The sequence below is a fragment of the Vidua macroura genome, chromosome 21 (genome assembly GCF_024509145.1).
Source record: "Vidua macroura isolate BioBank_ID:100142 chromosome 21, ASM2450914v1, whole genome shotgun sequence".
Taxonomy (NCBI): Eukaryota; Metazoa; Chordata; class Aves; order Passeriformes; family Viduidae; genus Vidua; species Vidua macroura.
Genome location: NC_071591.1, coordinates 3692831 through 3716322, shown reverse-complemented (window position 1 = coordinate 3716322; position 23492 = coordinate 3692831). Strand labels below are relative to the sequence as shown.

Sequence of the window (23492 nt, the reverse complement as noted above, 5' to 3'; positions counted from 1 at the left end):
GAGAGAAGCAGGAGAAACTTCAGCAAGAAGCTGAGCCCAGAAGTGGCATGACTTGAGAAACTGTGGCCTAGCAGATGTCCTACCCCCCTTCTCTAGGATGGAAAGCTTGGGAATACACAATTATCCCAATAAACTTGTTGGGGATAAATTCCCAGTGAGCTGCAGCTCAAAACAAGAGCAGGGGACATTGATCTGTGGGACAAAGTTCTCCAGGGGCAGGGTTTGGTGGGGACCTGCTTTGCCTAAAACACTTACTTGGTCCTTTATTCAACACTACAACGCCTCTCCTCAAAACAAATTATCTTCAGAAGAGAAAACAAAGGTAAAAGTTATGCAAATTAAATGTTTCACATCAAACCATTCACAGAACTTCTGCCTGACTCTGAATTCTTCAAGCAGCCAAAAAATAACCCAAATTCTGCCCTGTGTATTCTACCTAATTGTGCCGCTGCAGAGGGACAGTGCCATGAAGTGGAGAAGGCTCATCATAAAGAAGGCTCTGGGGCTGTAAAGAGGGCCAGGATTAATCACTGTCATAAATTTAATGAGACAAAATAACTGGAGAGAGCTCAAGTGGCAGCGGAAAAAAAAATTAGGTGAAATGTTAAGTATAACTGTGAGGTACCAGGATGGCTTGGAGCAGCTGAAAGAGCCATAAAGGGGGAGGGAAAAGCAGTTGGCAGGGCAGCAAGGTGGATAATTGCCTCCTGAGATCAGCTCCCAGCAGCCACAGCCATGTGGGAAGCAGCAGCTCCCCTCCCTAGGGACCTGCAGGAGCATCCTCGGGACAAGGGTCACTGATAATCCCTGACACGGGGGCTCCAGAGGATGAACCCACACACTGCTGCTGCTGCTGCAAAACCCAGCTCATTTCAGGGACAAACTCCCCCCAAATGGCTGCTCCAGGGTCTGGCATGGGGCGGGCTGGAATAAATCAGGCAGCAGAGGCCAATTGTCCCTTTACAGCTCCTCACAGCATCCATCAGGCAGCACTTGCAATGCAAGCAGCCCTTGCCATCTGCCCACGCTGGCTGCAAGCTGCCATCTGGCCCAGGGCACAGCAAACCAAGGGGCCAGAGGGCTGGAAACAGGGAATTTGAGAAGTTCACAGCTCCCATGATAGCCTTTTAGCTTCCCTTCCCCTTTCCATCACCAATTGTTCCTTTTTTTTTTTTTTTTTTTTTAACTAAATAGCTGTTTCCAGGCAATTATGTGCCTTGATCTGCTGGCTGGGGATGTGTCTGGAGCTGGGATTAATCCCTGCAACACCCCAAAGGTGAAAGCACAATGGGGTCATCAAGGTTTAAAAATCCTTTAAACACAGCAGAACCCCGTGGCTGGCCCAGGACTGCACACACAGCTTGTTCCTGCAGCCCCTGTCCAGCCCTGGTTTTTATCCCACAGCTCCTCCGTGCTGGGAGAGTTCTCAGGATAAAGGTTCTCACTCTTTAGAGCATCATGGGGACAACAGGGACAAAGGCTGCTTCCTCCTGCTCCCCAAATCTCAAATATGTTCCTCTTTTAAAGGCTCTGCAGCACAGGAATTCAAAATCTCAACCTGGGGACACCAAACTGCTCCACTCAAGTTGAAATGAAGCATTCTGACATTCTCCAAAAAAAAAAAAAAACTCATTTACCAGCCCCCAAAATGCCTTGTTAGAACCAACTCAGTGTTTATCCTGAGCTTTTATCCACAGCTTTTTCTCCCCTTTGGGGGATTCCTCTCTCCCAGGGTGAGCTGGTGGCACAGAGCCCACCAGGGTTGTCCCTCCTCACCTGCCCTTGTCCCTCTGAGGCCTGTGGGGACAGCAGAGTGGCACCTCGAGGTGACAAATCCCTGCTGGTTTTACAGGCAGGGCTGCAGCAGCTCCCTCCACACCTTGGGTCATTTCCCCGCCTGCTGTGGAAATCACTTCCTCGCCTCCAAAAAAAGCATTTTGGCTGCAGCCACATCTTCCCAAGGCTGCTGGATCATCAGCAGCATTCAGGGCAGGGATGCTGGAGGGACTGAATCATTGCCAGCAGTGAATGCTGCCCTTGTGGAGCTCTTTGGAGAGGGCAGGAGCTGAGAAAGGGATTTCTCATCGGTGCCACGGGCCCTGGGCACACCACTGGCACATTTCCAGTCGGAGTTCCCCGCTCCAGGGGAGAAAGGGCACTCTGCTGCAGGCAGCAGGAGGAGCAGGATCCTGCTGAGGGGTTCTCCAGGGAGTTTTTGGGCTTTTTCCAGCTGTGGGTGAATTCTGACACCGTTTCGTAGGCCGTGTTTCTGTGCGCTTGGAGGGCAGGCCTGGGTGAAGGGATTTGTGCAATCCCTGCTGATTTCAACATGCCTTTCCCCCACGAGTCCTAAATAAGATGTAAAAAAAGAGGATTTTGCAGAGAATGGGAAGACAAGGAAAGTTACAAGTTGGAGATCTGGGACAGAACAGGGAAATCAGTTGAAATAAACCTCCAAGTTATCTGCTGGGCTTCACAGCCCCTCTGTCCAAGGGACAAGGAACAATTTGGGAAGCTCCCACCTGGACACCTTGTCCCCAGCAGACTTGAAGCTGGGGACCCATTCCCAGCACCAAATAACCAAGTGCAGCACCCCAAACCCACCCTTTCTAGGCCAGCACTGCCATCCCCAGCAGCACTCGTGTCAGAGTCCCCACACAAATCTCTCTCCAATTAAAAGCACATCTGTGTGTGGGAAACAGGAATTTTAAACCCCAATATTAAAGGGATTTTGAGAACTTTTGGAGAGAGGGCACAAAAAATGCTATTCTTGAAAGAATCCCTTTCTTAGTTAAAATTTTATTAAACTGCAGCTGCTGGGAGCCAACAGCAAGCAGGGAATTCCAGGGTACTCCATTCCTTCTGCTGGTAATTTATGATTTACTTCTGTAATAACTGAAGCCATAAGGAACTCATTGGATTAAGGAGTCTTATTATTTATGTTGTGGAACAATAATATTTAACTGCATAAAGCCACATATCCACCCATGCAGTCCATCCCTCCATATGCAGCAGCCTGCATGTCATGAGCAAAACCCTGGCTTGATGGGAATGCTGCCATTGAATTCCAATAGTGCCTGCACTTCACTGTGTGTGCTGCAGTTCAAGGTTGATTTTAAAAGCCTGTTACATCACCACCACAGGCAGAAAAAAACAGATAAACACAGACAAGAGACAGCAGCAGCATCACCCCACATCCCACCAAGGGCAAGCAGGACAGGATGTGGCTGCCACAGCCCTGGAAGTGTCCAAAGCCAGCTTGGATGGGGCTTGGAGCCACCTGGGATAGTGAGAAGTGTCCCTGCCCATTGCAAAGGGGTGGAATGAAATGGTCTTCAAAGTCCTTTTCAACCCAAAGTATTCTCTGATTGCCCCCAGGGCCAGCTGGTGTGGTCCAAAATCACACATGGGGGATGCAGCTCCATGTGCCAGCACCCAAAAAATGCCATGGGGGAGGGAAATGAGTACCTCGCTCCCAGAGCGGGCTTGGATCACCTCAGAGGATGAATTATGTCCCAGGGTTTTGGGATTTAGGAGGAGTTGGGGATCCCCTGGGCTCGGCCCCTTTCACCCCCCAACAAGCCACTCATCAACTCAACCTGATGAAAAGTGACATCTCCCAGGGCTTTACACCAGAAAAAGATGGACTTTTGTCAGAGCACAAAAATCTCCTGGCCAAAGGATCAAAGCAGCCGTCCTGGCTCTCCCAGCCCTGCTGTCAAACTTTATCTGCCTTTGCTGGAAACCCACAGCAACCTTTCCCTCCCTCCCAGGAGAAGGTGAGGCCACTCACTCTGCCAGCTCCTCCAGGCTCCGGTACACGTCATCGTCATTTTCCGTGGTCTCCTCCGAAGGGAAGGGCCTGGGAAGGGAAGGAATGACAGGGTTATATTGGTGCCTCACCCCTCACAGCAGAGCCCCTGAACACAGCCCAGCCCTGAGCATCCTGCTGAGCAGCACAGAATATTCACTGCAAAGCCATTTTTGTCCCAGAGTGACACCAGCTCTGCTGCTCCCCGAGGGCAGAGCTGGCAGGGCAGGGCGAGAACGCAGGTGGGGAGGCTGGCTGAGCACACAGGGCAGCACCAAAATGAGCAGCAGACAGCACAGCACCTCAGAGCCCCTGTGGCTGAGCCCTTCCTGCTGAGCTGGTGCTGCCCAAACAACTCAGGAATCTTAATTCCAGCCTGGTGTTGGATTTGCTGGGATGGAGAAACACCTTCTCCTCCAGCCTTTCTACCTGTGAGCTCCTTCCCTGCTCGGCCAGGCAGGGCTGGGCACTCTGTGCTGCTTCCCACTGGCACCTCCCAGCAATCCCAGGGGCATGAATGAGTCCTTATGAACCCCAGGCTTCCTCATCTTAACAAATTTGTGACAGATGAAGAAAGTTAAACCCCTGGAGATGAGGGAAAGGACACCAAAGGGCAGAAAGAAAGGAGGGGAGAAAGCAGATTAAAGGAGCGAGGGAGGGAGTGGGGGGAATACAAGAATTCCTTGGCTCATTCTGAAGCAATAACCAAATAATGCATGAGGGAGATGAAAAATACTGTTTTAATTAAACCCCACATATTATTGCTGGCACAGAGCCAGGCTGGGCTGTGGCTCTGCTGGGGCTGGAGCATCCCCATGGGCACAGCCAGCCTTGCACAGGGACAGCACAGGGACACGGAGGGGTGGCAGCAGGGCAGCTCTGCCCATCCCTCCTGGGCATCCTGGAAAGGCAGGTGGGGCTCCCCAGGCTGTGAACCACAGGGATGGGACACTGATGCTGTGGAGGAGCAAAGCTGGCCACATGTGAACCTCTAACTGCCCTCAAGAGCAATTTCCTCCTCTTCCCTCCCTGCCCATGATATATTGCCTCTCCTGAAAGATTTAATACATGGCCTGGTTAGCCCCCGAATTTGCTATTTTTGGATCCTTTCACTGGCATTAATTTGCTTTCTCCCCCCTGCTCCACCCCAGCCTTCCTTAGGTGAGCAGCTCCAGACCAAGCAGTTTGAAATAGTGCTGAGACCTGCAGCACATTCAATTAAAACTCTGACCAGGTGGCAAGTCCAGGAGGGGAAAGAGCTGTGCTGACCCCAGCCACAGAGCAGAACAATCCCAGCCATCACAGCTGCCCTGCTCTGCAACCAGGAGCACCCAAGGTGTGTCCAACCATGGCAGCATGGGAGGGAGGAAGGCAAGGGATGCAAAGCTCTGGCAAGGAGGCAGAACTCAGAGGTAACTTCTGTTTAAATATCATTTGTTACAACAACAATAAGAAGAAATCCACCACAAGGCATGACCTCTTTTCTTTTAGGTGCATCTTCTGGTCTTAATCTCTGAGTATTTCCTTCCCCAGTGCTTGCCATGCCAAAGAGAAAGGAGTAAAAGAGCCATAAAGAATATTAAAATCACATGGTCACATCCCCAGCCATAAATCTGGGCTTGAGGTGTAATTGGCTCCTGTGATACAACCCCCCCATGTAAGACAAGGAGGCAGAAAAGGGAGAAAAGTATTTTCTAATCAGAGTTTCATGGGGATGCAGCTCCCCTGGCCCTCCCAGCTTCACCTTGACCACTGGTGAACACCCAGAGTGAAAGTCAGGGCAGGGGAGGAATTAATAACCTGTGTCCCTGCAGTGGCAGCTAATGGCTAAGTAAGGACTCCCAGAACGCAATTAGAGGGAGAAGTCACACCAGGGTGAGGATTACTAAATGGACCATCCAAAATCTGGAGCTGAAGGGCAGCTTTTTGGACAAAGCCTTGGGTTTTTCCTTTGTTCATCCCTTGTTCTTCCCCAGGAGTTCTAAATGCAGCAACACAATTTAATTTAGCTCTACCAACAGCCACTATTTGAAATATCTCCCTAATTTTGACTTAAGCTTCCTTATACATCCATTTAGGTTCTTTTTTTTTGTCACTTAACACACCTGAGCTGGCTGAAAAAACAGGTTTGATGTGGTAGGGACAGACTGGGGGAGGAGAGCTCTGCTCTCACTCCCACCCCACCAGATCCCCATCAAGGCAACACAAAGAAAAGCCAACTAGGAGAACTTTAAAGGCTGTATTTCTCACCAGCACAGGGTTTTCACTGAGAACCTTCCCACATATTCTGCCCTTGGCCCCAGCCATGCAGGGAGCAGCATCTCCAACCAGGTGGGTGAAGGTGCTGCACCTTCCCCAGCCATGAGCTCTCCAACAGCAAACACCTGCTTTGGGACCAATCTCTGTGTCGTCTTTTTTGGTAAAATGAGTAAAAATGTTGTCAGTCAAAAGATCTAAAAGCTCTGGATTCCCTGGGAAATTGTCAAAGACCTCCAGGCACATTGCAACTTCTTATGTAGGAGCACAGTAGAGCTGGGAATGCTTTGAGTCCACTGAAACCCAGCAGGTCTGCAGAGATCCCAGTTTATTAAAATTAATTTGAAAACGTCTCTTATTTCATATCTTGAGCTAAGCACCAGCTTTTTTCACTCCACCACCATGCAAAACCACCTGCTGAGCCATTCATCCTCCCAGCCTGTGCCAGGGCTGCTGTGAGCCTCACCCCACTCAGATGAAAAGCAAAAGCCCCCAGTGCCATCAAACGGTGCTGGAACAGGCTCTTAAGAGATAATAAAGCTCCCAAAGTAGACTCCTGCACAGACAAACCCCAGAGCACTGCACAGCATCACTTCCAGACATCAAAGGAGGGAAGGGAAGTGGGATCGATCTGATGTGTTTGTTTAGAGCTGAAAAGGGAAGAAAAGACCAAGCAATTTGTTCTGGAGTTTGCAGTGAGCTGCTCCTCTGGAGGGCAGGACTTGCAGCAGATGTTGATGCAAAGCACCCCCTTGATCTTACAAAACATTTTGGTCACTTTGTGGCTCTCACAGAGCTCCCTACAGATGGGACACAGGCAGAGCCAGCCACAGCCACAGCACATCACCCACGGGGACAATCAATTAATATTTCACGAGGCACCTCATGCAAGAAAAGCCTCCCTTGCTCTCAGGTTGCCCCATGATCCCTCCCACACCACATTCTCACCATCCATCCCTGCACAGGGAATCTCTCAGCACTGCCTGGCTGCTCTTTCCTCTGAATTATTTAACGGGAAGAGCCAGGTAGGCTGCAATTCTAACAGCAATAAACAGGAGGGGTTATTTATTTATGAGCATATTTCAGCATCTGGCTGCCTTGTCCTAGCAATTGAAGGCAGCTCTTCACCTCTGCAGAGAGCAGAGGGTCAGGGATGAGGCAGCTTCAGTCTGCTCATTTTGTACAGCAGCACCTTGGCCTCAAATCCGTGTGGGACGCAGCAAGGAGGACCCAGCATGGTTTATTTACCATTTTTCCACACTCCACTCTGATTTCTTGGGGTCAAACACCAGCCCTGGGAACAGCAAGCTTGGTAAGAAGAAGAGAGGGAGGAAATCTCCCACTCAGGGCACTCCATCCCAAGGAGCTGTTCCCACTTGAGGTTTGTCACACAGATCTGCAAGGAAGTTTTCCTGACTGTGCAAACACCCCGAGGAGTGTAAAGGAGGTGATTTATCCTTTCTGGAGGGGGTTTCCACCCTCCCAGCCCCAGCAGGATAATCTCCCCCTGTTTTCCTAAGTCCAGGGATAACACTTGAGTGTTTTAAAGAGCAGGTGGAGTGTGTGGCACCCGGGAAACCTGAGCTGCTCCCATCTGCTGTCCCTTCTGCGAGGGATTTCTTCCCTAATGGGAAGGACCAGAGCCCCAAGCTGGTGCAAAGGAGCTTCTGCAGCTCTGCTGGGATGGATGGGGCTGTGCTGAATCCACCTGGCAGAAAAATATTTCCATGGTGTGGAGCCTACAGTCTGAAATTACACCCTGCAGGATTTCCAGCTCCTCTGGTGGGGTGTACAGCCCCCCTGACACCCCTGTTTTGAAGGAAGCAATCATGGCAATGCACAGAAATCCCACAGGACACTGATTTCAGCAACATTTTAGGCTTCGGGCTGTGTTTCCATGGGAGTTTGGGAGTGGGGTTCTCAGTCCCACAAGCTCCCATGCTTCCAGGAAAGTCCTTCTGTCCCACTGCTGAGGTTTAATCCCAAAATTTCAGACTTTGGTTGTTCCCAGCACATCATTTTGGCAGCTCCAACCTTCCCCTTTTCTTTTTTTCCTCCTCTTTTTCTCCAGGAGGACGAGTCACTGGGGATCACCCCATTCCTGTCAGCTCTGGAACCCTGGGCCCGCCACCCTGAGCACTCCTGGAGCTGCCCAAAGAAAAGCAGGTATTTTTCCAAGACTTTTACACACCACTGAAAATGCTTCCCTGATTGGCTTCCTGGAATTAGGCAGATTAAAGCAGCATTAATTCACCAAGAGGTGGCTGTGAGCTGACCAGGCACCAGCCAAGGGTGACCTGGAGCTGCCTCTGCAGCCCTGCCCTCCACCCAGGCAGCACCTCCAAGATTCCCATCTGTGAGACAGCATCAGGCAATGATCTTGGTCAAGTGCTGCGAGGTAAAACCACCCTATTAATGCCCCCAAAATCCATTTATATCAAGCAGAATAGAATCAATTCTCCCAGTGCAGAACAAGACCCATCAGAGCATACCGAAAGCTGCTGAATTTAATTAAAATCACACTTTTCTGTTACATTACTCATCTCTGGAAAGAAGCACCTCACGGGGCGCCAAATTTTTGACACGTCCTCTGAAAAATTACAGTTTGCTTTTATTTGTGATCTGGAACTCGCAGAAATTCTTGAAAGATTAATTCTGATGGAAATTCAGCAGGGAAAGGGCGAGTTGCATCACCAGCTAACACAAAGATGATGATGAAGATGATTTTGCAGGAGAGCACTCGGCGCAGTGTCAGCACCCAAGGGTGAGCTGCAGGCCCTGCTTTATCCTCAGCTCCAGTCTGAACTGAGCATTGCTGGAGATGAGAAGACAAGAAAATAACAGCTCGTATCATTTTATGTTTCAACACATTATCGCATTTTTAAAAACCCCTCGTGTACCAATGCCTCGCTCAAGAGAGATGATTTTTCTCCTCACTTCAGCTCCACACGATGAGAACAGATGGATAAAATCAAAAGGGGAATCTAGAAATGTCTTTCTTGAAAAGAAATGGAAAAAAGCAAAAGACCCAAACCCTGTAGGGTAACAGCACAACCAACCACTCAGGAATGACTGACCCAGTAAAGACCTGGGATGCATCCCATCCAACAACATCCACTGCCTCACACTGGAAAACACCTGGTGAAAACACAAATCCCAAAATCCCCATTTTTCACTTGCAGCAAAGCAGTACAAGGAGATCTTTCAGCACTCTGGGTTTTTCTGCTGTACCTGAGCAGCTGCCATCCTATGAAACGTGTGCCAATAAAAATAAATAATTACCAAAATGGACCTTTCTGCCTGATTCCAGCACCAGCACATCCCAGCCAAGAGGGGCCCAACTGTGCAGCAAAACCAGCTCCAAACAGCCCATCCTGAGGGCCACCAGGAATCCCTTCCCCAGTGAGGTGCAGAGAGACCTGGGCTGTCCCAGAGCATCCACGTGCCCCTCTCCAGGCACAGCCCATGGCAGTGTCCCCATCCCCCAGTGCTGGGAACCTCCCAGGTCCCCTATTTTAGACCAGCTCAGCCTGGAGCCCTTCTCCATCCTTGGAGCATCCTTGGAGCACCAGCTGCATTTTGGGAAGACAATCAGAGGTGCTGGAAAGGTCCCACAGGGTGGGCAGTGACACAGGAGGAGCCTGAGGGAAGCACCAGTGACACAGCAGGTGACCCCAAAGCCCAGCAAGCCCCAGCTGAGCCCAGGCAGCAGAGCTGAGCTCATCAGAGCTGTGTTCATTCAGCAAAGCTGCTGCTGGGGAGGGGGGCAGAGAAGCTGCCTTTGCTTTGTGAGCAGATGCTTGTGGGGTGACCTCAGCATCCCCCCAGCCTACAAAGCAGCCGTGCAGGAAAACATGTCAAGGATATTTTTTTTCAGGCCCTCTGTGAGGATACAAACTTGCAAAAAAAAAAAAAAATCTGTTAAGAATGTTTTTTTTTAATAGTGGGAAAGGAGCTGCTTTTCAGCCAAGGATTCTGCTTATCAACAAATGGAGGAGCTTTATGGTGACTCCTAAAAGTTTGGTGAAACAAGAAACAATCTCCACCTGAGCTCCTGCTTGTGGGGTTTGTGCTGAGCTTCTCTGAGTTTGTGCTGGTGACCAGTTCCAAGACTGGTCCCAGTTCCAGGAGAGCTCTGCAAAAACAGCAGCTGCACCTATTTCCAGACACAGATCCTCCCACAGCCTTCTCCATCCATTTTACAGCAACACTTAAAGTGTGTACAAGGAAAACACAACGGCAGTAAAGGAATAATGGGCAGAGTGCAATTCCAGAGAGCCGTTGGCAGGGAATAAAACACGCCTTGTAAAACCAACCTCCAGGAGAAGAGGTGCCCTAACAACCTCCTCATCAGAAGACACTCGAGGACTTAATTGCTAGTGGCTTTAATTGCTTGCCATTTTCACACCCAGCTGGATCTGCCTCCCATCCCCAGGGGCAGGGGGAGCAGAGACCAAATCTGATCTGCAGGAAGCCTCCAGCAGCTGGAGAATCCTTGCAAATGCCATGAAAGATCTTCCCCTATCTCCCTTCTCTCCTTCAGGACAGCGAGGGGAACATCCTGATCAGCTCCAGCTTGTGCCACCACATCTGCAAGAAGTGGGGCTTGCTGGTGGGATTGATGCCATAAGTTTTTGCTTTTCTATTTTTCAGATTCTGTGTTGCTTTAGTGTTTAATTCTGAGCTTCATATGAGGGGACGGTGAGCTCTCTGCCCAGAGCAGGGAGACAAAACAATTCCTCCTCCAGCTGGGCACCAAGGACAAATGATCCAAATCTCAGGCCCAAGAGCACAAACAACATGGAATGAAGAGAGAAGACAAGAAGGATGGGACTTCATGGGCTAAAACTGTAATTGGATAATTAACTCCAGTATGCAAATGGAGCAGAACTTATCAAAGTGAGAGCCCCCGTGAGCGGTTGAGCATTTTGTGACCATTTTGGTTCATCTGGGGTGTAGCCCTGGCTGGGCTCTTGTGCTGCCCAAGGTGGATCCATTGAGGCCTCCTAATAAATCCCTACTTTATTCTTTAGCTCTGCTCAGCCTCTGTTCTAGCTCAGCCTTCTCAAGACATCAGGGTCACAAAGCCCTTTTTACAGGGTCAGCCCCACTGCAAGCAGCAGGGTCACCCCACACCACAGTGGAGCTCAGTCAGATGGGGAAAGGGATTCAAGTCATGAAACCTGGACAAAACTCCAGGTTTCATTTCAAACTGGAGGCTGAATCACCGAGGAAGTTCCTGATCACCCAGTGGCACACGCTGGGATCACAGACAGCCAAGCTGTGCAGGGCAGGGGCTGCAGGTCCAGCTCCCTGTGCCCCCTGCTCCTCCCCTGCCTGGGCACCTCCTGCCAGGAATGCTGCTCTGCCTCTCCCTTCCCATCCCTCCTCCCTTTCCCCCCACACACATCCTGATATTATTGGCAAGCTGTTAAGTGCAGAAACTCCAGGGCTGACAATGCTGAATCCTCATTTCAGCCCGTTTGATGCTTTACCTGGGCAAGGGGGGGCAGGGATGAGGCTGGCAGCAGGCAGGGGACCCTCCTCTGGGTCAATCCTCACTGCAGGCAGGATGCTGGTACTCACCTGGCTGCCTGGAGGTGGCTCTGGCCTGGGCTAATCCCAGTGCTGAGCTTTTCTCCTCTCCCCTCTCTGTCTGCACTGTGGAGATGGGAAAAGTCAAACACTCCTGGAATGGTTTGGAAGGGACCATAAGGATCTTCTCATTCCAATCTCCCTAATCCAGCTTCCACTCTCCCAGGTTGCTCAGAGCCCCATCCAGCCTGGCCTGGAACACTTCCAGGGATGGAGCATTCACTTCTGGGCAACCTGTTCCAAAAAACCAGAGACAGGATGGCCAAGATGGCCACTCCACAGGGTGCCCATGGGCAACCCAGCCCTGACAGCCCCTCCCACTGGATCTGGACTGGTCACTGTCTTCCAACTCACACAAAGGGGTCCTGCCTTGGCCCCAAGAGGGGGAAAATTCATCCCTGTGTCCTTCCCTCCACGGCCCAGCCAAAGCATCACCACTGCTCCTGTGAGAGAAAACCTCCTCTGACAACCAGGATTCACCCTCCTGCCCATCTGCAAATGTTTCTAACTGTCTTTTATTAAGTGTGGTGCCTTCTGAGGACAGTCACTGAGAGGTTCAGCTCATACAGAAAGGATTCACTCAGATTTAGGGCCTCCATAAAGGCCTCTGAAGATGCAAACCCCTTCCCGTTCTCGGCTGGGCTTTGCTGTGCACACATTAAAAATGCATGCAGGCAGCACGAGCCAATATTCCTGAACCTCCTGCTTTGCTTGCAGAACTCTGCTTCCAGGAAAAACACAGATCTCAGGGAGATGAATAAACACATGCCCCCTCCTCTGCTCAGAGCTCACTTTCAGCCCCCAGAGCACGAGGTGGATGACGGAGCCCAAGGACGCCAGGATATGCCACAGGCAGCAGGGAACAGTCATGGCTCTGGCAGGAAAGTCTTAAGGGAAAACAGGGAAAAAAAAGCTTTAAGAAAATAATTATAATCCTGCTTTATTGGGACCTGCAACAAGAAGCCTTGTTGTCCTCCAGAGAGCTGAGTTTGCTCAAGAAAACTTGGAATGAAAACTCGGGAAGGGAATGAAAACTCGGGAAGGGAATGAAAAGTCTTGCTCCAAAGCCCAGGAGAAGCTTTGCATGACATCCCTGTGCAAAAAGCACACTGCTACAGAATCCTCCAGGCTGGCTGGGAAGTGCCAGTCAGCGTGGGAATGGGGTAATGGAATTAGGGCTGCAGTGGAAAATCCTAGCTGGATAATAAAGGCTCCTTGTTCAGGGATGGAGCACAGTGGAACTTCTCCCTGGAAGTGCTGACAGTCCTCCAGAGATGGAGGGAAGGATGAGAACCAATAACAAATAAATCTCCTCTCCTGAGCCAGGAGGGTCTGCTCTTTATCCCTGTGTACAACCCTTTGGGACAACAGAGGGATCAAAACCTCAGCAAAAAGTTCCCATCCCATCAGCACAGAGCCTGCTTCCTGCAGGATTTGTGGAAGCAGCCCTGGGATGGGGACAAGGCAGGCAGAGGATGGTCACAGCAGGGCTGTAGCTACAGCTGCTGCACATTAGGCACATTGCAAATAAAACACTGCATTCAGGATCGAGTTTTTGCCCTGTTTTTGCTGCTTGTTTCTTGGAAGAAACACTCTGTCATCTCCACAGAGCTGCCCTGATAGCTATCTGCAGTACTCTGGGAAACAGGGTTCCTCTGCCAAGGCTCCTCTAGCCAGAAATTATTAAGACAGAAAGAGTGATTTCTTTTTTTTCACTGAACAGCACACAAGATTGATTTTTATTTTTCTCCACGCCATGAAACTTATTCAAGGACAAGTAACAGGCTTTGGGATTTATTTCACTCTTAATTTGCGTGATCCTGGTTCTCAGACCCTAAAATAGGGATTGGAGCAGAGCCACGTTCATGCTGTGGGGCTGAAGACCATTCAATCCACCCAGCATCCTAATTTCACTGTATTTACCATGGTTTTAAGCACTGTGCCTAAGCCAACAAGATTTTTCTCACTGCCAAGGGAAGCATCTTCACTGGGAGAGGGAGGAGGATGGACCCAACGAGCTGAGGGGCAGTGGTGGCTGATGTGAGCAGTCCCTTCAGGGAGCCAGAGCTGCTGCTGGTTCCCACAGGATTAGATTAATTCAGATTCATTCATTTGAGATTAGTTTCTGTCATTGAGGGGTTTGTGATGGTGCAGCAAGAAATCACCTAATTTAAAGGGAAGAAGATGCAGCAGTGGACAAAGCCATGGCTCTGTGGCTGCAGGGGACAGTGAGATGGGAGGGAACACTCCCAGGAGGGTATTTTCCTGGAATTATAGAATTCATTTCTAGTCTGTTCTGTTTTCCAGCTAAAGGAGTGACAGCATTTTCCATTCCTGCAGAGCTGGAGGAGAAACAGGGTTAATACACAGGAAAACAGGGTTAGAAGCAAAGCTCACTAAGCTCTGTGCTATTCTTGTGTAATTATGGTGCCAAAGGCTTCCAAGATAAAGGATTTTAGTGGGAACTGTAAATGCCAGTTGTAAAATGAACGAGAAAAAGCCACATACCCACCAGAATAGCAAAGCCTCCCTTGTCTCTGCATCCCAGCTATGCCCAGCCCTCAGCACAACCATCAGGGGCTCAGCCACAGCCTTCCCAGGGGATGGCAGCTCCTTCATCCTCTGAGCTGCATCCAGCACCTCCCTCCCTGCCTTGGGAAGGGCTTTGCCAGGGGTGACACCTGGAACCCTCCCAGTGATGCCCCAAGACCCAAACCCAGCCCTTGCCAAGGCACTGCAGTTTGTGAATCCCCCACTGCTCCCGGCCTCCAAAGCCCTTGGATGTTCTTTTCCCTCCAAACAAAAATCACTGCAGGCTCCTCCCGGACTCAGGGCTATCATCACAACAAACAGTCCTGAACTCACAGCACTTCTTTCTCCCTCAAACCCTCGGTCCTGCCTCTCCCCCCAGCCCTGCTGGGATCTGTGTTTAACAGATGGGGAGGCTCTGAGCTGGTTTTACACGTGAAAAGCTGTTCCCCTCCAGCAATCTCAGCGCAGACAAGGCAGGGAAAATATGTTCCAACAGTGGGAATCGTGGCAGGGGGTGCTGGGGGTGGGTGGCAGGGCTGGGAGTGGGGCAGGGATCCCGTCCATCCCTTCATCCTGGCTGTGTATCCTTGGGATGCACAACAGATCCCCACCCAGAAGAGCAGCAGGACACAAGCTGTGGAGAAAATCAAATGTGTTCTGTAGCTGGGGGGTGAAAACACACACACTCCCTCCCCCCCAAAAAAAAAAAAAACGAGGAAAGGTAATTTAGGCTGCAAACTCATCCCTGTTATAGCCATGGTCCTAATGAGATGTTCCCAGATTAATAATACAAATGCACTCTAACAAGGAAAGCAATTGCAGAGCAATTTTGCAGGGAGCTGAACAAAGAGCAGGATAACAGCTCTGCTTAATAGGGGCTGTCTGCTGCTTTTAATTCCTTCTCCACTGCTCCCTCAGAGGAGGAGCAGGCAGCACAGCCCGGGTGCCAGGGCACTCCTGCAGCCTCACCAGGGGGACATTTCCCAGTCGTTAAGGGCAGAAAGGTCCCTGGGCTGTCCTGCACAAGGACAGGGGACAGTGGGGACAGTGGGGTGATGACAGCTCCTGGGCTTTGCTGGCTTTCCTGGGATCCCTCGTGGAGTTGAGCAGAACCTCCAGCTAGAGACACCAAAGCTCACCCTGCTGCGCTCCCCAGCACAAAGAGTGCACGCAATTCCTCATATTTTCACTTATTTCATCTGAAACTATTCCTACCTACCCACCCTTGGTGTCTGTTTAACCCCATTATGTGCAGCTTCTAAAGGGTCTCATGATTAAATACAAGGAATATGGAGAGGGAGAGAGAGAGACGTTATTTTAAAGCATCATATGGAAAGGATCTTACCTAATTCCTTTGGTTTGAGCAATACTGTGGAAGGAGAGCCTGGATACTGCAGAGATCACCTGGAAATGAGAGAAAAAGAGGCTGGTGTGCTTACTGAGGACACAGGAAGGTTTGGTGGGAGCCCAGGGACCCCCAGCCTGGTGCTTGGAGCTGGACCCCACTGGAATGGATGAGCTCCAGTCCCCCCCTCAGTGTCACAGTGTCACCATCAGGGCTGGGAGGACACTGCCAGTGCAAACCCTGCCTTAGGTTGCACCACTGAGCACAAAAGACATTTAACCCTCAAGATATTCTTGAACAGCTTCATCCGAGGAAATTCCATCCCCACACTCATTTAATGAGCCCAGACCTGCCCTGACAGGTTTTATGCAACACTAAGAAGCATTGAGAAAACCCTCGTGATTTGTGTTTTATTACAAAAGGATTACAACTCCTTTCGTGTCTCTCCTCACACAAAATGATCTTATTGAGGCGAACCTGCCAAGACTGAACAGCTCTGACTTCTTGCAATTCAATAAAGATGCATCATCAGTTTGTCAGAGGTGAGTGCAGACCATCGCCCTTTTCTGGCAGAAAACAGCCAGGAGTGATTCAACACCAAAATATTCTCATCAGCATTGCAATCAGAAGCAATAAAACCACCATTTTTTTCAGAAGAACTCCCATTTTTGATGGAAGTTTTAATTGCTATGGGGAATTTTCAATGAAGAGGAACAAAGCATGGGTTTGAGGTAGATTTAAGCTGTGTTTTACCCTTGCTCACATTCACCGTTTCAAAGCTGGAGTGATAAAAACAAATCTGTTATTGTTGGACTGGTTTCCCATCCCTCCTGGGATGGGACATGGATAAAGGGCTTCTTGAGTGGGCTCCAGGTGTACAAACCCAACCCCTGGGGGCTGCTGCTGCCTGGAGCTGCCCTGCACCCAACCCAGCCACAGGGACCCCTCAGGCCCCTTTATTCAGGAATTTTACTTTGGGATGCTCCCCTGGGACTACATCCCTGGATTTCCTCCTGGGATGAGCCTCTGTGCCTTCCACATTTTTATCCCAGGACACCAATGAGAGCCTCAGCTCAGACCATCCTTTTCCTCCACACTTTTGCAACCCTCATCCCTCCCATTTTTCACGTGCCATGAATTCCAGCCTGGCTGTCAGCTGCTGGTGACCCACATGTGGAGCCAAAGCCAGGGCAGCAACCAAAAAAACTGCCACAGTTTGGTGTTTAGTGGGTGATTTCCACGTGGAAAACAGGGAACAGCACACCCCTGAAAGGCTCCAGGGCTCATCAGGGCACAAAACACCACGAGTGGTACCTGGAACACCCAGCCCAGACAGAGCACTGAGACTGGAAATTCCACTGGCACCCCCAGCCCTGCTCCAGGGAGCTTAAAATAGTACCAGGGAAGTCCCAGACTGACTGAATGAGTCTTCCATGCTCTATTTTTAGCCTTCTGAAGTAAAAATCCAGTTTATGAATCAGACAGTGCCACCGCGGGGTTTGACTTCCAGGGAAATTTAAGAGAAAAACTCCCTGTTCTCCTCACCAAGGTTCCCTTTGTTCTTTGCTGAACAGCCCCAAGCTCTGCTCATCCTGACACATCAAAGCCTGGGCACGGGTTCCAGTGAGAAGCCAGCACAGCCCAGTGAGGATCCCAAATCCACTGATCCCAAATCCACACTCAGGTGAGAAAGTGAGGAGCCAGCACAGCCGAGTGAGGATCCCAAATCCACTGATCCCAAATCCACACTCAGGTGAGAAAGTGAGGAGCCAGCACAGCCAAATGAGGATCCCAAATCCACAGATCCCAAATCCACACTCAGGTGAGAAAGCCAAGCCACCCAGTGTGAGGGTTCAGACACAAAAAACCTCCTTGAAGCATCTCTGGAGGGACTGTCCCAATATCAGGAAGATTTTTCCCAACTACATCTCCTAAGAGCAAGACAAGCCAAGTGCAAGGCCAGCTCCTCACAGATCCCATCCCCCAGCCAGGGAAGAGTTTAAGGATAAGGAATCCTCTCAATTTCAACAGGATTAAACAACATTCTTAAAAGTAACTCAGCCCTTCAGTGCTTGCTAAACCGTGTGTTATTTTCCCCTGTAAAACAGCTTCTTATTTGCAGGCAAAGCCAGGCCTGACTTCTGCCTCTGCTGTTAGGTCAGGATCTGTTCCACACCCACACGGCAGCAGGAGGGTCCCTGATCCCAGCTGAGGCTTTTCCCTGCTTCTGGAATACCAGGACAGACCAAAACACCTAAAACAGATATTCCAACCTGCCCCTGAACACTTCAGGGATGGGGCAGCCACAGCTTCTCTAAGCAACTTTGCCAAGGCCTCACCACCCTCACAGCCAAGAATTCCTTCCCAATATCCATCTAACCCAAATCTCTGTCAGTTTAAAGCCATCTCCCCTTGTCCTGCCACTCCAGCCCTTGCCAAAAGTCACCCTCCAAGTCATTTGAAGATGATGTTTGGAAAACTGTTCTCTTATCTGTGCATTTTTCTTCCAGGAGATGTAGGGCTGTGGGTTTTAACAACAGGGGCTTATGCAGATTATTGCTATTATTATTACTTCTTCACCCATTTCTCAATGCAATTTCCTCCCTGGAAACTGCATTCAGCACACAAAATTACCATAAAAGCTATATATAACATCCCAGTGACAATAAGATGGCAGGAATATAAATAGGAATATAAAGGTACCAAACACAGGTGATGCACAGACACTTTTCTCTACCAGTGACCTGCAAAGGGGAAATTTCTGGTGGTTTTGCCATGACAAGTGAGGGATGCCCTTCACATTCCTGAAAAATTCCAGTGTGCCTTGTATTTATGGGCATGAGTTCAATCCTACCACCCAGCTGAGCATTTGCTGACCAGAGAGATCATTGCTGCAAAACAACTGCACCACAAAGTGAGGCATGAGGGCCCTGCATGTGACTTCAGGCTTAAAAAGGCACCGAGTTCTGCACTTTGTGGGATCAGTCATTTGTGTTCTTGCCTGGGCCATAAACCTGCAAGACCTGATGCCTTGGGAAGGCTGACCCAGAATAGAGGCAAGGTGGAGTTCAAGAATAAAGCAGGGATTTATTAAAAGGCCTCAATGGATCCACCTTGGGCAGCACAAGAGCCCAGCCAGGGCTACACCCAAGATGAACCAAAATGGTCACAAAATGCACAACTGCTCACGGGGCTCTCACTGTGATCAGTTCTGCTCCATTTGCATATTGGAGTTCATTGTCCAGTTCCAGCTTTAGCCCATGAAGTTTTTCTTGGGCTTTTTTTCTTGTTTTTCTCTCTTCATTCCACGTTGTTTGTGCTCTTGGGCCTGAGATTTGGATCATTTGTCCTTGGTCCCCAGCTGGAGCAGGAATTGTTTTGTCTCCCTGCTCTGTGCAGAGAGCTCACCATCTCCTCATATGAAGCTCAGAATTACACACTAAAGCAACACAGAATCTGAAAATATAAAAGCTAAACCTGAGGCATTAACCCCAAGCCAGCCCTTTTCCCTGGACACAGAGCAGCCAGGACTGCTGCTGCTGCATCCCAGGAATTTACTGGGGAATTCCTTAATTCACCATCTCCTGATGCAAGCTGAGAAGAGCATCAGCCCTGAGGAAATCAGCCACGGTGTGATGTTTTCCTGGGATGCCAAGGGTGGGCACAGCCCCATGAAAGGATCCAGTCAGATGGATTTTCCTACACCCATCCCCTCAAAGCAGACCACATCCACCCAGCTGCCTGCTGAGGATGAGGCTGCTCAGTAATAACTGATTTGGACAATGGGTTTGAGCCTTTCCAGTGCCTGCCTGGGTGATTTCCCCAGTGGCTCCACTTCGCCTGCCCAGGGGTGCCACAGCTTCTCCTCCCATTCCCACTCATGCCAGGCGTGGTGTTTGCTGGCATCCAGCTTCTGGAGAGGAGCCAGCTGAGCGGATTTGGGCTGATACATGCTCGATAAGGATTTCAAATCAAAGCCAGGGAAGTTTTCCTGTGATGGTACGTCCAGGCTTCTGTCCCTGTATTCACTGCAAGGACCACGCAAGAGATGGGGAAGTCTGGGCATGGCAAAGCCACTTCCCTCCTCCAACAAACACCAAGTATCCTTCACTGCCACTTCCATTTGCTTTATTGCTGGTCCCAGAGCTCTGGCAGCTCCTCCTTTTCCCCAGCCCCACAGGGTGGTGAAGCCCATTAGCTGGAAAGTGCTGCTTTAAACCACACCATGTGTTTGAATGGGTTTTTAGAAACAACGTTATTAAACCATCCCTATTTTGCATTAAACCCGTGATTTGGCCACATTATGTGCTGGGGATGCAAATATTAAATCACTGGGCAAAGCCACTGCTGCTTTCCAGTGGGAACAGGACTCATGTAGGATTTTAACAGGATTATTTTGGGCTCTTTGGGGCTGGCATCATGTCTAAAATCATGAAGCCTTTCAAGAGTGAGCAGTCACTGCGAAACCATCACTGTTCCCTTACAAGGAGGAGAAAAGAACAATTCGGGTGGATTTATGGCTACTGCTAGAAAATCTCTGCACTCTGTCACACCATCATAAGTTACCCAGATGCACACTCCCCATCTCCCATATTTAAGACACCAATTTGTCTTTTGCTGTCACAGACCAGCTGAGGAAGGAAGGGAACACTGTCACACATCTTTGGCTTTGTCCCTAAACCCCGATTCCGCGTGTCAGAGGTGTCTGTGCTCCTCTGTCCCCTCCCCACAGCAAACACCCCTGGCAGGGCAGGTCCCTCACTCTCCCAGGACACAGAGAAGATCCAAAGGCAAGAAGAGAAGAGGCAAAGGAGAAAGAGCCACAAACCACTCCCCACACAGCTCCAAACGCAGGAATTAATGCCCTGAAACTCCAGTGCCTGCTTTGTGCTGCCGAGTTCCTCTAACAACAGCAATAAAGAGTTATTCTGCTCCTTAATGGGCTCTCTCCTCCACCACGGCTGCTGAGCCACTGCCTCGTTCAGGACTTTTATTATCTCTATGTGATAGCAGCGACTGGAGCGAGGAGCTGCCTTTGATGGGACTTTAAAAGCCTCAGGGGGGGAAACCCAGCGGTTTCTAAAGAGAGCCAACACCAAAGCCAAGAGAGATGAGCTGGGAAAGAGCCTCCAGCTGAACAGAGCACAGAGATTGATTTGATGGCTCTGGAATAGTGGGAGCTCAGCCCTTGGGGAGAGCTCAGCAGCACCCACGGGTGCTGGGTGTGCTCCCTCCGGATTAAAGATATTACAAAATTGCCCCTTAAGAAAAAAAATCCGGCGTGTGACTGGAGAGGGCTCGTTTGCATGGCTTTGTGATGGTTACAAAAGGAGCTTGTCCTTTGGGAAAGGAAGGTAATGAGGCAGGGGAACTGGGCTTTTCCCTGCAAAATAGAAGAGGGAAATCCACAAACAAACTGGCTTGGCTTGCAGCTTGGCTCAGGTGCCTGGAGCAGACGCTCAGGTGAGCGCCAGGCAGAGCTTCTCACTCCACACCCCAACACAGCCCCTCTGCTCTGTCCAGCTCCTTCCTCTGCCCCTAATTAGCGGTTCCCTAATGAACCTGGAAGGATGCCTAGTGCTGAGCAGCAGAGGAGGGAGCTGGAGCGTGGGAAGGTGTGAAACACGTGGCAGGACGTGGGCGCTGACAGCTCCGACCTCGCCGAGTCCCTGCTGAAAGCCACCAAGCTGTGCTGGGCACTTGGCCCGGAAAGAGGGGCAGGAAGGGGGGAAAAAGGCAAAAAAAAAAAAAAAATCCTTAAAACCACCAAACAGCTTCAAATGCTGGTAAATGGGTTTACACAGGCGGTGTGCAAACCCTGAGCTGCCACAAGGACACCTCGTGCCCAGGTGTGGGAGCACGGGGGAGGGAACACCAGCAGCATCATTCCAGCTACTCAGAGCAGAATTCATCGTGCCTCCGTGCTTCCAGGTGGTCCAAACCCTGGCCATGATGCTCTGGATGGATCTCTGCAGGCTTTGGAGAGCCTAGAAAAGGCTCAGAGCTCACCCCATGCTAAGCAGGGTGGTTATAATGATCATATCCATAATTATCCTATCTGTGCTTTCCATGGATGTAACAACCAGGAATATTGAGGGGAAAGGGTCCTGCAGACAACTCCTGACCCCACAGCACTGATGCAAAAGGATAGGATGAACAGACAACCCCAAAAATGGCCCCAAGATTTGTGTTATGCCACAGGGCTAAGGCTAAACCTTGTCCAGAAATCAGCTGCTCCTGCTAAACGTTTGAATTAAGCCAGATTTAATTCAGTTTCCTCCCCAAATTGTGGGTCAGCTGCTCCACAACTACAACCTCATCCCCTCCTCGTGCTAAAGGGCTCCAGGACCTTCTCTGACCCCAGCCCAGAACTCAGGGTGCCCAAAGTCAGGCACTCAAGCAAAACCCTTATCCTGTGACTCAAAAAGAGCCATTCTAACAAACTTCTCCAGGGAAAAGCCCCTGTCAAGAGGCACCCAAAGTAAAAAACTGCTGAGGCAGAGCACAAAAAGGAGCAGCTCACATCAATTCCTGGTGGTAGAAGGTGAGGCAGGAGCGTGGCTCTGCTCACAGCTGTCACCTGGGCTGTCCTCACTCCTGAAATTGTGCCCTGGACTGGCACAGGTCACCCAGAAAAGCTGTGGCTGCCCCATCCCTGGAATTGCTGAAGGAGGCTTGGGGCAACCTGGACTAGTGGAAGGTGACCCTGCTCATGGCAGGGGGTGGGACAAGATGGGCTTTCATGTCCAAATTTTGTGGGTTTATCACTCCATGACCAGACTCTAAATTGAAAGTTGCCAGCCCAGCCCTTTCATCAGCTCCACCTTGAGGTATTCCAAGTGAATTCCAGACCAGGGGACTTCCAAGGGCTCCCAGCACGCTGCAAGGAAAGGCTCTCCTGAAAAAACATCTCCCCCCCCTTTCCCCCAGTATTGATTGGATTTGTTGAAACAGATGGAAAAAAACAGCTAGTCAGATGCAAAACACGGATATCCAAACCTGCTTCCAAGAAGCTGGCTTTAATCTGCATTAAATTTAATCCCTTTTGATCAAGGCCTGGGATGTAAGCAGAAAATATTACAGATTTTCACATACCTTTGGGCTCCCATTTCCTCTTGGCTCCAAAAGGGAGCTGGGAGGTCAGAGCAAAACATGTGGAGCACCAAAAAAGAAAAAGAGGTTTAGGAACATTTTGCATGTGCAGGAGAAATTGGAAGCATCCATATGAAACCAATCTACTTGCACAAAGAGTAATTTACCTATTGGAGAGAGAGAGAGCTCAAAATTCTCCTTGCCTGATTTGCTTCATCATTATCCCAGGTGCTAAAGGAAAAAATACAGCCATGTATAAAAACAACACGAAGGAAAGTATTTTAAAGCCTTTTTTTTTCCCTGCATTTTGCAGAACCCCCAATTCCTGGAAGGGCCACAGCCTCCAGCACAGGTTTCTCCAGAGAAGTTTAAATCCTTTCCAGTCCCAGAGCAGCAGAGCTGTGGGAGATGCCCAGCCCATCTGCATTTGGACAGACCAAGGACAGGTTTGTCCCTCCCTGCCACACCCAGGGGTTTGGTTTTGGAGTCACCATCCCCCACTGGATGGAAAAATCCCACTTCAAGGGAGGCACCTGCAGCTTAACACCTCAGAGCTGCTGTGGGCCAAGCCCTGAAGCTTTTCCATTGATCCCTCAGGCTCTGAGCCCTTGGATTCATCCTGCAGCTCTACTTAACTGCCCCCATCCTACCTGCAAAGCATCAGCTCTGCCCCAGAGAGCCTCAGGGAAGCCAAGTCCCTCCTAAAGCCCTCCTGCAGCAGCAGCTTAACCATCACAAGCCGTTGGAGACCAGCTGTGTTTTACAAATCAGGAGAAAAACTCGTTTAAGCTCAAAGAAATTCCTGTAATTCCAACGTACACGAAAGAGGCAGGAAGCAAACAGGAGGTTTCTAAGTGCACT

The 23492-nt window shown here is 50.0% G+C and overlaps 1 protein-coding gene across 5 annotated transcripts in view; it reads right to left on the bottom strand.

Annotated features, from left to right (window-relative positions):
• VAV2 (vav guanine nucleotide exchange factor 2) overlaps positions 1-23492 on the bottom strand; it is a 127134-nt gene that overhangs the window by 31187 nt on the left and 72455 nt on the right. For all 5 annotated transcript variants that reach the window (XM_053996293.1, XM_053996295.1, XM_053996294.1 and 2 more), the window contains exons 3-4: positions 15540-15598; positions 3794-3862 (exon numbers count right to left, since the gene is read on the bottom strand). In XM_053996293.1, coding sequence (XP_053852268.1) covers positions 3794-3862; positions 15540-15598 — 128 coding nt within the window. The remainder of the gene's footprint in view (positions 1-3793; positions 3863-15539; positions 15599-23492) is intronic.